The sequence below is a fragment of the Cryptomeria japonica genome, chromosome 7, assembly GCF_030272615.1.
Source record: "Cryptomeria japonica chromosome 7, Sugi_1.0, whole genome shotgun sequence".
NCBI lineage: Eukaryota > Viridiplantae > Streptophyta > Pinopsida > Cupressales > Cupressaceae > Cryptomeria > Cryptomeria japonica.
The window spans coordinates 222,921,672-222,938,637 of NC_081411.1; the positions used below are offsets into that span (position 1 = coordinate 222,921,672).

At 33.4% G+C, this 16,966-nt stretch overlaps 1 protein-coding gene across 1 annotated transcript; it reads right to left on the reverse strand.

Moving 5' to 3' along the window:
* Nucleotides 1-2,052: 2,052 nt before the first annotated feature.
* Nucleotides 2,053-3,826, reverse strand: LOC131052892 (uncharacterized). Its single transcript, XM_057987533.2, has 3 exons — nt 3,519-3,826; nt 2,867-3,284; nt 2,053-2,633 (listed from the first exon to the last, which is right to left on the reverse strand). The coding sequence occupies exons 2-3, from the start codon at nt 3,071-3,073 to the stop codon at nt 2,124-2,126; spliced, it is 717 nt and encodes a 238-aa protein (XP_057843516.2). The 5' UTR covers nt 3,074-3,284; nt 3,519-3,826; the 3' UTR covers nt 2,053-2,123.
* Nucleotides 3,827-16,966: the final 13,140 nt, after the last annotated feature.

Here is a 16,966-nt window from a genome sequence, read left to right on the forward strand (position 1 = left end):
TAATCTTAAAAATATAGGAAAACAAATCTTCGCCGGTTCGCTCCTTCTATTCCTCTCTGTTCGTGCTAGGGTTTTCCTTTATTCCAAGGGTTTCGACAAAATTCTTGTTAGCACCAGATAAATACTACCGGTTTTTTATTAAAATGATTGAAATTTATCTAATAAATAAGGGCAATTAATTTAACAGTTACAGATGATTTCCTTTGATTGGTTGATCCGCAATTTCCTTAAACCTTTTTAATAATGATGATTAACTATCTTATTCCATTTGACAATAATTTTATCTACGTCAATCTTATTTTATTTGATCTATTAAAACGCAGATCAATAAGAGAGATCCATTAAATTAGCAACATAAAACAACTAAATTCATGAATTCACGATAAAATTGTCTAATCTAGGCCAACGACAATTATATATAGAGTTCCATAGCAGATATTAGTCTGCCTCTTTGTTTCAACTACTAATCTTATCTAATATTTTAGAATTTACTCACATTTTCCACGACAGAGAGATGTTTTCAAAGAAATTTTGTCTTAGAATAAGAGAGCATACCAGCAGACGTTTCAGTTTAAATAGAAAGCATTTAGCCCAGACACTCTTTGAAATCATTTCTTATTTGGAAATTATAGCTCAGACCAGCGGATGTGCCCTACCCATTTCTTTAAAACATTTTGTTGGATCAGATTACAAACCCTCCATTTTAGTGATCCAAATTCTGAATGAATATCTAAATGGCAACACATAAAGCAAGCTCCTATTAGAGAACACGAGGGAATTATGATAGTGAAATTTATTTCTAGATCAATGAGACTAAGTTAATTCATCTTAACTATCATTTATTTTTCCATTAAACCTTGAAGAAACTATTATGACAATAATGAGCAAAACATAAGGAAAAGTATGTATATAGTTTCCCTTTTCAAACAGAAAATATGCTTTGGTATAAAGATTTGATATGCATACCTGAGAATGCTCAACCTCAGCTACTCGATAAAATTCCTTTTTCAGCTCTGCTTTCTTGATTTGAAAACGTTGTGGCATAAAATAATCAATTAATCTTAAAATAAATGATAAAATTCATGGCTGAATAAATTCAAGATTCAAAGAAAAACTAATAATAATAATCATGGCTGAATAAATTCAAGATTCAAAGAAAAACTAATAATAATAATCATGGCTGAATAAATTCTTCTTTCTTGGCTTTAATCCCTAAGGAAGCTCTTATTGAATGATTGGAGCAATCTAGGCTCTATGTAATTCTTCTTTACAATAATATCTAAGCTTGTTTTTAAAAGAACTAAAAATAATAATCACAATTAAAACGACTCATTACGGGGAAATCACAAGAGACATTGGCAATTACAATCTAACGGTGCAATTGAACAGATTCTTTGAAACTGTCTAGCAACGGTCTTAGCATTATTCATGATTAATTATTGCTAAGTTTATATAATATTTTAATTTTTTTAATAATATTTTATTTAATTTATTGTTACATTTTGTTAGTTACACACAGATTATTTAAAAAGAATTATATAAAGTGCTAAATAGATTCAATAATCATTTTTTCTAAATTATTTTAATATTTTATTTTCCTTCTAACAAATAGATTAAATTTATTAATTAATTCTACTACTAATAGTTTTCTATTTCTATATTAAAAATATTTAATTTTAACTAATTTATTTTTACTAAATATTTAAATTCAAAGAATTTAATAAAAACTAAGTACAATACTTATATTGACAGTGTTCTATTTATTTAGTTCATTTTGTTAATTACATGCTGTTTATTTCTCGAAAATATAAAAATTTACGAACGAATTTAGTTTTCATTTCTTTCAAGTAATCTAAAGCCCTAATTTAACATAGGAGTAAGGAGGGGTGACGTTGGAGCATTTATCCCCATAAAGGATAATGTTCTTGGGTAACACTAACAGATAGATACTACGGAAAGTAAAGTAACTCGAAATTATTTCTATTCAATGTATCATTTTATGCAATCACAAGGAAGGGAATGAATATATTTTTACTCACAAGAACCAACATCTCAAAAGGCAATGCTGAAAGAATTTTGAATTACATATCACTTTACAGAGAAGTTAACTTACATATCTTTTCTTAGCACAAACGTGACAACTCAGATGAATGCTCATCATCAGAAATGCACAATTCATGACGAAGATTTGTCAGCAAGGTTTCTCGTTCCCAACTTAAACACCCAGAAGCATAAAAAGCTCTCATTGTGGAGCGGTATGCACTAATTTCTAATTCGTGCTTTGAATTCTTCTTATCAGAATGTAACACATAATCTACCTCATTGCTACTGCTACTACTAGCTACAGAACACTCAATGTTTTCTTGCACAGGCAAAGCTTCTTCATACCTAAACCTCTTAACTGCGCTCCTTTCCTGAGAAGCATCTTCTGTCTTCAAAATATCTGCTTGATAGCCGCATGGGACTTCATTGCCTGCCTTTCTTTTTAGATACTTTGTTCCAAGTTTGTTGTCATCATGTTCATGTTCATTGTATCCAGCGTTTGTTTTTGCATTAGATTCCACAAATCGATTTTCCATATGTGACTTCTTCTTGAGCCAAAATCCCATTTTCAAGAAATGGTCTCTACCAACCTACATACAAAAACACAACAATAAGTATCAAACAATTGAAATAAATACTTGTTATGACATACATGACTCAATTTATTTCCAATGAATTTTCAAATAGAAAACCTCAGTACATGTAATTTAATCACTTAAATTATTATAATTAAGAAACAAAAACCCCTAATGCATTTTTCATTTCAAAGATAAATACAAGTCAAAAATCAAATTAATAACGAATCTGTGGAACTAATTTCTACCTGGTCATTATGCAGCCATCTTTCACTGTGCAAAAACAGCTGAGCACGGATAACAGATATATGATATTTCCTCTGTAGTAATGATTCCATTAATTTTACAACAAATAATCTTCGAGGTAAAACTTTGACAACTCTACCCGCCTTCCATGAATGATTATCATATACTTTAATCATATTCCCTGGACCCAAGTTTCTTGTTTCTGTCATGTGCGGAGGCTCTGGTCGAACTGCATCAGCACTCACATCTTCCACAACACGTTTCCCATGCTCATTTAATAGGTTGTCATACTCCACTTTGTAATATTGTGCATCACATGAATGATCCTAGCCCGGAACCAAGACTGAAATATACCCCCATCTGAACGGCAAACCTCAACCATGCATCCTTCTTTGAATTTCATGTTGTTCATACGGATCCCTGCATTCCACAAATACAAGGAAGCAAAAACAAAAGCAAAGTCAGAAATGACCAAGCAACATCTGATTTTTCTCTCTTTTAATCTCACATCGATATATACAGTATTCTCACATTCAGCAGTGGCTATCTTGTCAAGAAACAAAATTGAATCCCTGAAATTGAATCAAACAGAGATTTTTGCAGAAAGCAAATATCAATTACTTATAGTAAAACACAGAGATTTAGAAAACTTACAAGAAAAAACAAAGTTGATCCTTATATTCCCTCCAACTCAGAGAAGGTCCAACTCAAGGTACACAAACCACAGCATTACTCAAAACCCTTGGCCTTCCAAACCCTCATTACAGATTATAATTGTAAGCTCAAATGGAAGGCAATTAAAAGAAATTTGAGCATTACACGGATGAAGCAAGATCAAGTATACACACTACAGCAATGAATACTCTTTTGGACAGTAATTAACTTCCACAGAAGCACAGAAAGTTTTCAGCTATGAGGAATTTTATTATGATACGTATTGTTTGTTTAGACAAATTCCATATTTATTAGTGAAGGTGCCGCTAAAAATAGAAATTGTCTTTGTGATTCTTGTTTTCAAACTCAGAGTTAATGTTTTACTTTCTATATATAGGGGGCACATTACATGAATAATATTTTTGCGAATAGACAAATTCTAGTGGCGTTAGAAATAAAAACAATATTTGAGCTGTGGATTTTCTTTTCAAACTTAGAGTTGACTCAGAGTTGATGTCATAGTTTTACTTAAGTTTTTCAAGTCTGTTTTTTATAATTTTTTATTATTTGAAGATCTCATAACTGACTGATTTTATAATTTTTTATTATTTGAAGATCTCTTAATGAAGATAGAGATGTTTTTCATTATTTTATTCCTTAAAAATATTTGAAAGAATATTAGTATTTTATTTATTTTGATTTCACTCAGAGTTGATGTCATAGTTTTACTTAATTTTTTCAAGTCTGTTTTGGTTGGCTTATTTCTATAATTTTCTATTATTTGAAGATCTCATAATGAAGATTAGAGATGTTTTAGATTATTTTATTCTTTAAAAATATATGAAAAAATATTAGTATTTTTTTATTTTTAAAAATAAAAAATTTGTATTTTATATTTTTATACCACTGTTTTTATTTTATTTTGTATAATGTTGTAAATCTTTTTTAAGAATATTTTATTTTATTTATTTAATATATTTTGGTAGTTGTATGTAGTTTTTAACTTTTTTGAATACAGAAAGTGATAAATAGGTTCAATTATCATTTATTTCAAATTGTTTTCTTTTTTATTTTCTTCCTATCAAAAAGATTCAATTTATTAATTTATTTTATTGTACATAAGTTATTTAATTTTAGTTAAGTCATTTTGACCAAATATTTCATTTCACCAAATAATATAAATTAGATGGAATACTTACATTGATAGTATTATAGTTCTTTTGGTGCAATACTTATATTGATAGTATTTTAGTTCTTTAGTACATTTTGTTAGTTGCATGTTGTTTATTTTTAACAAAATATAAAAAATTATAAATAGATTCAGTTATCATTTCTCTCAAGTTATCTTAACTTTTTGGTTTTTTGAAAATAAAAGATAAAGAACTAAAATACTATAAATATAAAAGATTCAAATAACTTGAGAGAAGTGATAGCTAAATGTATTTATAATTTGTTATATTCTTCTAAAAATAAACACCATGCAACTAACAAAATATATTAAAGAACTAAAATACTATCAATATAAGTATTGCTTGAAATAAAATATTTGGTCAAAATGAATAAAAATTATTAGTTTATTGATCCCAAGCAGTTTGGATTTTTATAATTAAGTGTATCTAATTTAGTTAATTTATTTTGTTCATATATTTTAACTTACAACATTTCAAAATCAAAATATAGTATAAACACATCACAAAAAACACAAAAACCTAACACACTTATATTTTAAAAAATATATGTGAAATAGACATATCAATTTAAATTATAGAGAGATATGTAAATATAAGAATATTAATAGTAAATATAAAACTTATTAATAAATCTTTTTTTGTAGGCGTCGTACTATACTTTTGATAACCTGCAGTACGTACCCTCGAGTTCTTGCTGCTATTTTTGGCTGCCTCCTACACTGTGTCTCCCACCGGGCTCCGTGCTATCGATGCCTAACCTGTCATCGACCTTTCTCTTCAATGCCCTCCATCCACCGCAGCTAGCCCTGCGTCCACCACTTTTCCCGATGTTCTCCTTTTCCAGTTGCCTGCATAGTTTCCCCGAGTTGCTCGACTGCCCATCCCTCGACCCCGTCATCTCCTAATCACCTGCCACACACACTTGCAACAACGCCACCTCAGCATACATGGTACCCTGCCTTTCGCCCACTACAAGAACAGTCATAGTGCGGCGGGACATGTCATTAGGTGACTAATACTGCCACGTCATCAACCAGTAGGCAGGTCATACCGCCATGTGTTTTGCGATGCAAACATCTGTATAGGCAATGTGTCTCTGCCACGCCAATGTCGTGCATGCCACATTAGCAATCCACATTGGAACCAAATGACATGTCATCAAACACGTGTACAACCATGTCACTATGCCCAATCATCTGACCATACTACCATACAACATGTGTCAAGTTTTGATTGTGCCACAACATCATGTCTGTACGGTACGGTACAAACAACCACACAAGGGGTGTGAAGTTCTCGTGACAGTCAAATGGACGTTAAATTTAATCCTATCGAATGTTGACGTCAGCATTATGTCAGCACTACATTAGTATTTGCATTCTTTGATTGGGAGGGGGGTATCTTGTGTGATGATGCCTCTCTCTATCTTGTGTTTTTTCATTTTGGTGCTATGGGTTCTCCTAAATTTCCACTTTTAACTCCACATAATTATGCATCATGGAAGATTAAGGCATGGAGTAAACTAATGGAAAAATGACTCATTCATTATGTAAATGGAACTATAACAACACCATCTGATCCTAAGGCTGATCCTAATGCTCAAGTTGAATGGCTCACAAAAAAAATGTATGGTACTTGGAACATTAAGAAACTATGTATTAGACGACCTCATTTTTCACATTGATAAGTGTACTACAATTAAAGAGGCTTGGGATATTTATACCAAATTACATGGTCAAGTTGATGAGATTAAGGGATACAAGCTTGATAGTGAACTCACAACATTGGATCCGAAGGATTTTGATGGAATCCAAGATTATGTCACAAAAGTAAATGAGCTAAGAGCAAAGCTTAATGATTGTGGCATTGACAAAAAAAATGCTCAATTGGTTTATAACATGTTTGATAAGCTTCTATTAGAGTATGTAGCCTTTGTTTCTAGTTTTCACACGCATCAGTTGGCTCGTGGGGCCTCATACACTCCACCATCATTTGATGCATTTACAGATATGTTGATTCTTGAGCAATCTAAGTTGACCAAGAAGGGGATTGTCAATCTTCAAAGTCACAAACTTTGGTGGCTAATAAAGGGGATCAAAACAATCAAGGAAAAGGAAAGAACCAAAAGCAACCTAAGTCTAAGCCACAACAAGATGGAGCACAATCATCCTCTACACAACAAGGTGATTCTATATCCTCACTTAAGAGGAAATCAAATAAGGACAATCTTTTTTGTGCATATTGCAGGAAGTTGGGACATGATGAACAACATTGTTACAAGAAGGATATTGATGAATTGAAACATCTTCTTGAGAAGAACAAAATCAATTTGCCTTCTAGAATGTCTACTTCGGCTTCTTCTTCCAAAGAAAATGATAAAGGGAAGGATCACACTTTTGAGTCAAAAGGAAAGGGACAAGCTCATTGTTCTACTACAAGTCATTATTCGGGGAGATGGCTTCTAGATTTAGGGGCTTCTAATCATGTGGCATCTTCGCAGTCTATGTTCTCTTCATTTGAGCCTTGCACCATGCCACAGATTTTGATGGACAGTCATACATACATGGATGTGATTGGGAAAGGATCCATTGCCATTGGGGATAACTCCTTCATTGATGTGTTGTGTGTACTCCACTTGACAAACAATCTTCTTTCCATCTATCAAATCACACACAGAGGCAATGGGAAAAATTGTGGAGTTCACTCTTGATTTAGTTATCATTAAAGACTTGGAGAGTAGAGCTATTATTGCGACGAGTGGTTTATCATGCATCTTTGTTGTACTCCTTTTCACATTTTGGTCCTATTGATGAGGTTGATTCTTCACATGATGATTTAGATATTGACGAGAATTTTGGGTACTTTAACTTGGGGATTCTCACATGTCACCCTATTCTTGAGACTAGAGCATTTCATCTCCTCATATTGATATCACATCACCTATTGCACTTGATGATGCATATATTGCAACAGTTTTGCCTTATTTTGATTTAGTGCAACATGATATTCCTTGTCTTCCAGCTTCAATTCATTGGGAGGACTACTTGACAAACATTACATGTTTTCTTGTGGAGTCCTACATTGCACATTTGGGAGACATCATTGATGATATTAATCTTCTCTTTGATGAAGGCGATCTTTCTTTGATTGTTGCAAGGGAACACTCTAACCCTCTTGTTCATTCTCTACACAATCATTCTTTCGAGGTTGACATGATTGTGGATTCTTATGTACAGTATTTAGAGGTCTCTTTATCTTTGGAGGAGACATGTGAGTCTTTTGATATTGTTCTACATTCATCTCCACTAGACCTTGGAGTGCCTTTTTCAATAGTGTGGCTCAGTACACCACCTTTTGATTTTACTTAGGTACATGCACCACATAGTATTTTGCATATGAGATACCTAGACAGATGTGGATACATTGGGAGTGTGTATGTAGGAGAATTTCCACCTTTTATGGTATGATGTTGTTATTACTTTATCATATCCACTTATTGTAGAATTATAATTCCACCTTCGGTGGGTGATCCACCTCATGTGGAAAATTTTACTATTTCTCCTACCTTCCCCTACCTATCATTGCATCTCATTGAGCCACATGTCATCATTGTGTGTTCTCTTGTCTCTTAGCCTTGCCTTTATAAGAAGGCTCATCTATATTGTATGTAATTCTTGATGATCTAGTTGATCAATATTTTTCTCTTGATTAGAATACAATTTATTCTTATCAAATATTTTGTCCCTTTATTGTGCTATTTATTGAGATCTTGATCTTGGCTATTTTCAACAAATTTTCACAATCTCCTCCAAAAATAATATCATCAACATACACAATAGCTATTAAAATTTTATAACTTTTAGTTTTGAAATAAAGATTACTATTTTTTGTACCTTAAAATTTTGCTACAATAAATATTTGTCCAACCTCCCAAATCAATATCTGGGAGCTTTCTTGAGTCAATAAAGTGCCTTCTAGAGTTTGTAGACCATATCTAGATCTTTTGACAACTAAAATCCATCTGATTGTTCAATATACACCTCTTCTTCAAGTTCTACATTCAAGAATGTTGACTTGACATCCATTTCATATACCTTAAATTTCCTATATGGAGAAAATGCAAGAAACATTCTTATAGCTTCCATCCTAGCTATTGGAGCAAAAATCTCCCCAGGGTCTATACCTTCAACTTGTGAATAGCCTGTACAAACCATCCTAGCCTTGTTTCTTATGAATTTTTTTATCTTCATTCAACTTATTTGTAAACACTCACTTTGTTCCTATCAAATTCTTATTCACATGTCTAGGTATTAGTTCCCATGTATTATTATTTTCTATATGATTTGATTCCTCTTGCATTGATTTTATCCAACCTTCATCCTTGCTAGGTTCTACAAAATAAATTGCCTCCACCTAAGACTTAAAAATGTCAATGTACTTGAAAACTAGTTTCAACAAGATTATTCTTGTCTAAACTCCTTTTCTTTGTCTCCAATGATGTAGATGAATTAAATCACACACACTAAGATTTGACTTATATAGTTAAAAGTGTTAAACACTTAGAGTTCACTAACATTCTCTAGGCTTAATATGTTGCTAAGTGTGTGTGGTTTAAGGCTGGCCCCAGTGATGTGATATTATGAATGGTTCTTCTATAGATACTTTGTAGATGTCTAAGGTGCTTGTTTAGGTTCCATTTCTTCGACATTTATCCCTTTTTTTTTTTCTAAAGATTTCTTCTCTTCTATAGCAGTAGGAGCATTCTCTACATCAACCTTAGGTTCTGGTACAATACTATTACATTCTTCACTCACTTTTACATTCATTCTTTCCACGATCTTCTTCAGCCTCTTGCTATAACATCAATATGCATTACTCTTCATAGAGTATCCGAAGAATATTCCTTTTATTTGATCTCACTTCAAAATTTTCCAAATATTCCCCATCTCTTCTTATGTATCAGTTGTTTCCAAATATATTGAAATACTTGATATTAGGTGCTCTTTCTTGCCATATCTCATAAGGTGTCTTTGTGGGGATTCACTCTTACTTGTGCCCTATTAATAATGTAGACAAGAGTATGCACAACTTATTTCTAATGCACATTAGGTAAGTTAGCATCTTTCAACATAGTTCTAAATATCTGTAGAATAGTCCTATTCTTTATTTCAACAACTCCACTCCCTTGAGGAGTCCTAGGTGTAAATAATTATATTCTAATACCATGTTCTTTACAAAATATATCAAACCCATTTGATGCAAATTCTCATCCTCTATTAAACCTCAAACACTTGATTTTACCATGTACTCGGTTCTCAATCATAGATTTGAATATCTTAAATCTAACAAATGCTTTAGATATTTTTCTTAAGAAAGTGTTGGTGTAAATTATGTCTCATAATTACAGTTTACTTAAGTTGACTTAGAGTATCAAATTTTATAGTAGTTTGCATATGAGACACTTAGGGAAGTGTGTACATAGGAAAGTTTTTTGTGGGATAAATTCCACCGTTTGTGGTCTTATCTTGTTGTTACATTCCACCTCCAGTGGGTGATCCACCTCTTATGGAATACTTTATTATTTCTCCTACCTACCCTTGTTTCTCATTGGGCCATATGTCATGTTTATGTGCTCACATATCCATATGGCCTTATCTTTATAAGTAGGCTCATCTTCATTGTATTCGTTAATCCAGTTGATGGTATTTTACATCTTGATGAGAATACATTTTGTTCTTATCAATATTTCATCTCTCTTGATTGTACTATTCATTGAGCTGTTGATATTGGCTATTTTTGTCAAATTCTTACATGGTATCAAAGCCATTAGGGTTTCATTGAGTAGTCTTTTCAGGGACATCCTTGGGCATTTGATTTTTGAATCTAAGGAGCAATGCATTTTGGGGGCATCCTACGTCAATTTTGACCTTGCCTTTGAGTCTCGGAGACCATGTGCATGAATTTACCTTTTTTAGGTGAAAGTCAATGTCGGGACTTTGGAGGAAAAATTTCCCCTATTAGGTCAGGACACAACTAAACTAGCTCCAAAATGGGGTTATAAAATTCATGTTATTGACCTTTTCAAAATAATTTGAAAAATCAAAGTCGTAGCTAATTTTGTTGATCATGATCAATGATCTATATTTTTTGATAAATTTAGTCTTATTGACTTTTTATTTTGTTTTGGAGCTAGTTTACCCATGACCATTAGGTCATACGGTACAATTTTTTTTAAAAAGTATTAAAAAAAATTGCGAAATTTTTTTATTTTCATATTATTCAATATCACAGTATTTTTAATATATTATAAAGGTTTTTTATTTAAAAGATATATATGTATGTATTTATACATGTATGTATGTATGTATATATATATATATATATATATATATATATATATATATATATATATGCCTCCCTTGACACCCCCGCTGTAGAATAGTTTTACCCGATGGAGAGTCGCTAGTCAAATCTGATCATGTTTCACCCCAGCTTTGGTCTGTCTGGCTATCAGAATGTAGAGGTAGGTTTGGATGTTTATGACTAAAGCTAACTATTGACAACTATTAGGTGTGATTTTGATTTAGATGAACTCTAAGGATAAGAATAGGTTGTAAGAGAATATATAGCTGCTTTCCTCCGTCCGTAAAAGTAAACATTAGCCGCCTTATAAAGCACTGACCTCCATTACCTTTATTAATTTTCTTTACACTAGTTATATCTATGCATAGCCTTTCCGTTATCTCTATCGGGTACATAAATAGGTTGTTCAAAGGACTGAACAGAATCGGGCTTCGCATAACACATCTTTATGATATTGAAATGAACCTGTATAATATGAGCTGGATAAAGCTGAGAAAATAAGAAGGTGTTTGGGAATTAGACTTCCTCCGGAGAAGGAGAGAATAAGGCGGTATGAGGGCATAACTTCCAGAAGAGCCTTTCAGAGGAGAAATGGAAGAGTTACAAGGTTCGATCCCGAGGTAAAGATGGCAGCAACCCCAATTAAAATTTCCATAGTTTTGTGTGTGGTTACAATAGTTCAAGTTATTAAATCCATATACATGTATTTCTGGTACCCGAATATTAGGGGCCCACCCCTACCCTAACTAAACTAAAGAGACACTCTTTAGCGGAGCTACTCCCTCCTAAGTTATGACCAACGAACCTAAGTCTATCTGAAGGTAACGTTATAGAATTTTTCCCATAAGGGGGAGGAAAGGTGGGCCCCTCCATGATTATTCCTCCAACTAATGCCCATCAAATTTTAGGGGGCACTCCCCCCTAATTAGTTCCCCTACTCATGAATCCTAACCCATATAAAACTATAGAAAAGGGGGGGCTGCTAATAAAATTGCAACCAACGGGTGTTCATGGCCCTACAATTCTATGGGGTGAATTCCTTTCTACAAATTAAATTAAATGTAGATAGGCACCCTACTATTCTATGGTCTTGCCCTACAATTTGATGGGGGGTGGCCCTACAATTTGATGGGGGTGGAAGCTCGAATTAATAATTTTCAATATGCCCCCCCATGTGATGTATGTGATGGATAATCTAAATCCATCAAACTCGGTTTTTTGGCTATTTGTTTTGCCCTACTCGGAATAACTATAATCTACAATGATGTCTTCAATTATGCTTGGTGGTTCCCGACTATAGCTGTTGAGAGTGGAAAGGCCTTTTTCGAAGAGGGCTCCATCTCTAGAGGCACAGGAGACCCTAAAGAGCTCTAAAATGGTTTCCTCCCTTTTAAGGCCCTTTATCCTGATCAATCTGACAAAACCACCAAGTGCCCCCAAAAAAATGCTTATTATTAACCGACTATATATATGTGTATATATGTATATATATACATGTATATATGTATATAGATACATATATTTATATATGTGTATATGTATATATGTATATACATATATATATATACACACACATATGTGTATATATATATATTTGGGGGGAGGGGTTTGTGTTCACCCCGCCCCCTTTTTACCCGATCACATTGAATTGTATATATATGTATACACACACACACACACACACACACACACACACATATATATATTTGGGGGGAGGAGGGAGAGGGGTTTGTTTTCACTTTGCTCCCTTTGTACCCTGTCGCATTGAATTTTTTGCAGGTATTATACCATTTTTTTGGCCCTACCATCAGTGTCTTCCTCTGTTGGCCCTTGCTAGCCACTGCTTCTCCTGACTGTCTCCCATCTCAACTCAATTGGCCTTAGCTCCTCTTGTTAGCCACCTCAACTCGTTGGCACTAACTCCACTCTCGAGCTCCTCATCCATCGAACTTGCCATGCCTTCATGCCACTGCAAGAACACCATCTCACGACCACCTAGTGGGCCGCAACACCTAGTGCCACACGATGGCCTACTACACGTCCATATGACATTTGTTGATTTTTTACCACTGACATGTGGCGATATTTGATTCAACCATGCAACACTCAGTCAACACCATGTAATTTTCCATGAGATCAATCGTATAGTGCCACATTATCTCTGTACTCACTAACATTATTTGCCATGCAAGTGCCATGTTGTTGGTTCATATTACCATGCAAGTGCCATGTTGTTGGTTCATACTGCCACACAAGCTAACACTTTGGTGTCCATGCTGACACATTTCATCATTTGATTGGTTTGCATAGCCACATCAACATTGATATCATCTTTTCATATAGTGACATGTAAGATTTCATACATCGTTCAATGCCACATGTCATTTTTTAGTGCTGCCACATCATACATCGTTCAATGCCACATGTCATTTTTTAGTGCTGCCACATCATACATCCATACAATATGGACCATCACGCAAGTAGGGAGGAATTTTCCCATGACGACCATATGACCATTGAATTTAAGCTAGTGACTTGCTAATGTTGGCACTTTTTGAATTTTATTTGACCCCTCACCATTCGAGTTTCTATTATTGTAGTCGAAATTCAGAGGCTCATAACTTGGTCATTTTGAGGCCTTTTATAGTGTAATTGTTTTATTGGGCTATTTTTTGTGATCTCTGCAATGGCGTGATTATTTTCTAATTTTGGTGGAAAATGTTTATTTTTTCACTATTGTACATATCCAATCCTCAATTTTGGAACTTCTTGGGCTCTGTTCAAGCTCATAGGACCTTCTTTTTAGGTGTTATTTTTTAAAGTGCATAATTTTTTGTCTACTTTCATGTCATACTATCAAATTTTCACCATTTTGAGTAAAAATTATATTTTTAGTATTTGGTCTTTTTTGGCCTATATAGTACTTGTAATTTGCTTGGATCTTAGTTTAGATCTCTTACATTATTCGTTTGAGTCTTGTATCGCCTATTTGAGGTAGATGTAATTTTGAAATTAGAAGCCCACTTTGCCCTTGTTTGCAAGTGGTCCATTGTACATGCACTAAGTATAAAGTGCTAAATCATCATTTGGGGGAGGGAAGTTCTTTGATTAAGTGAATTTTGGAGGGCGTACCTTGTGAGTTTGTGCCTCTCTCTATCTTTTACTCTTTCATTTTATTTATATTGGTTCTTCTAAATTTCCACTTTTAACTCCACATAATTATTCTTCTTGACAATTTTATGTTGATTATCCTAGAGACTACCAATAGTCTTCTAGATATTATTCATGTCTTTTGTCAAAAAACATAAACCTTGATATTCTCCACCTTATTCTCTAGAATTACCCATCTATAAAACTCATCAACTAGCCCCTTCACAAAATACCAAACCTCATCATCAACCAACTCAATAGGATGATCAATAGCCTTAGCCATGACTAAAATTTCCAATTCAATTACCTTAGTCTCAGTTGTGTGTAGCTCAACCAACTGCCACTTTAGGTTCTTATTTTGGAGATTGTAGGCTTTACAAAACTCATGCAATTTAATGCTTAGCTCTTCATAGGCTTACAACTAGGGTGCTGAGTAGCCAATTGGTCCAAGCTTCCCAAATTGTGAAACACATCACTCTAGGGACATGAACAAGGGTTAACAAGGGAATTTATTAAATATGGGGAAGCAGTTGGGGAACCTTCAGAGGAGGGGGATGAGATTGAAATCGAGTCATCATCTAAAATATTGATTTTTAGGGGTCTTCAAAAATAGCATTTTTTTGTCTTAGGAGAAATAGGGGAATTGGTAGCTCGATTCATAAATTTTGCGAACTGTGGGGGTCGGAATGAAAAATCTTCTCCTTTGAGGGGGATGTTGAAAACAAAAGAGGGGAAACAAGAGTATCAAGGGTCAAATCCACAATGATGAAAGGATTGGTGATTCAAGGAAGAGAGATCAAGACTGGGTTGAGGCCAAGATTGAACTGATAGATCCAATATATGAAGCCCTTATGAAGGATGGCATCCTTGTCTTTGGTTAAACATACATTCATAGATTGGAATACATAGGAGTGAATCCAAAAAACAAAATTGATTTTAGTATTGTACCTAATGTGATTGAGCATAGGGAACAAATGAGAATGAAATATTTTAAATTGACCATCCAAAGTGACATACCTCATTAGTATCTCTACAATAGTATTCCACACCATTGATAGTTCCACATGGTTAAACACAATTTGTAGGTGACTAATCTTCTCCCCTCTTTTTAGAAATTTTTCATATCCTCTTTGTATTTGCTTTTGGGATTCTTGAGGAAGGAGACTCCTTTTAGAGGGAGAATAATGACCACCAAAATTTGATCCATAATTGACATTGAATGAGGACCCCTAACATTCACCGAGCCATGTTTCTAGGAGTGAGCAAATCAGTTGAGAGAAGAGGGACATGACCCATCATAGCTTCAACATGACATGAAATTACCTTTATGAAGAATGGTCCAAGCTTTGTAGTCATTCTTACGAGACACATAATATTTGGGCTCCACTTGAATGAGATCTCCTCCCATATCCAACAAAAAATTCTGCAAAAGAGAAACCAAGAACAAAGATGGAAAAAAATCAATGTGAACAAAAGGAAAACACAAAAAAGGAAAGTAATACATAAATGCATAATAATATAGCAATAAAATTTGATGAAGTGGAGGTCACATCTATCCAAATGAAATCATGAATCAGAGAGATATTAAATGTGTGAGGCATTATTTTAGGGGATGATATCATCTCTGTCTCTAACATTGGAGGAAATAAAAAATTTACAATCATCAGAAATCGTAAAACACACATTTTTTAAGAGATGGTGCATATTAGTCTAGACCTTAATGTTATGGACAAATGAGCCCAAATTTTCTAGCTTGCTTGTCGACATGTCACCTTCCCTAAAGATATTTATGAGTCTAAACTACTCTAGGATCATCATATTTAGGTGAGATTCAACAATGAGGTTACATACAAACCATATAGGTATGGCTTGAAAATTCAACATCATGATGACATTTTTAGAATCTTCTTCGGTAATCACTTTGGCATAGCCTTTATCCTTCACCAACAAAATATCATGGTGAACGACTATCACTGGAACATAGTTGGGCATCTAGACCCCCAAATTAATAGCATAGGCAAATATCAACATGCCTTTCTTAGTGCTTTCTCATCCCTTAGAATGCCACCCTCTTTTTATTGACCTAGGTTCCCTTTAGTGGAGCCATCAAAATTTAATTTGAACCAACCAGAGTTTGGAGGACTGTTTATGATATCTATATTATCCATTGAAATGAATACAATATATTGAACACTATTTTCAAAGAAAAGGAAAAAAATATTTGCATCATTTAGTGAAAAAATATAGAAAGTTTTTTTGGATGCCTTATTCATAGATGCATTTATCATATAGATCTTAATTACACCTACCTATAACATTTCAGGAGATATCATTCTTGAACAATATATCTTATGAGGGATTTTTTGATTCTTTAATTGATTTAGATACATAAATGAATGTCCTTAATACAATACATAACAATAAGTCATGCATAATATGTAACATGTTGGGTTATAAGCCTTGTGAGAAGGTGGAAGCCTACAAATTCTTAATTTGAACTTTCCAAAATTTTTCAGTTGATTGTGCATCAACTTAAGATATATAGGTGTTCATCATCACATAATGAATGTATGCCTAGATATGAATACAATGGTAGGCACAACACAAAAGATACTGATAAATACAAATAAAAATTGAATGCATAAGAATATTTTTGAGTAAAAATAAAAAATTCTAATTAAAAAATACACCATTTATCAATATACAAGTATTTATTAGAACATTTCATTAAAATGAATCAAGAGA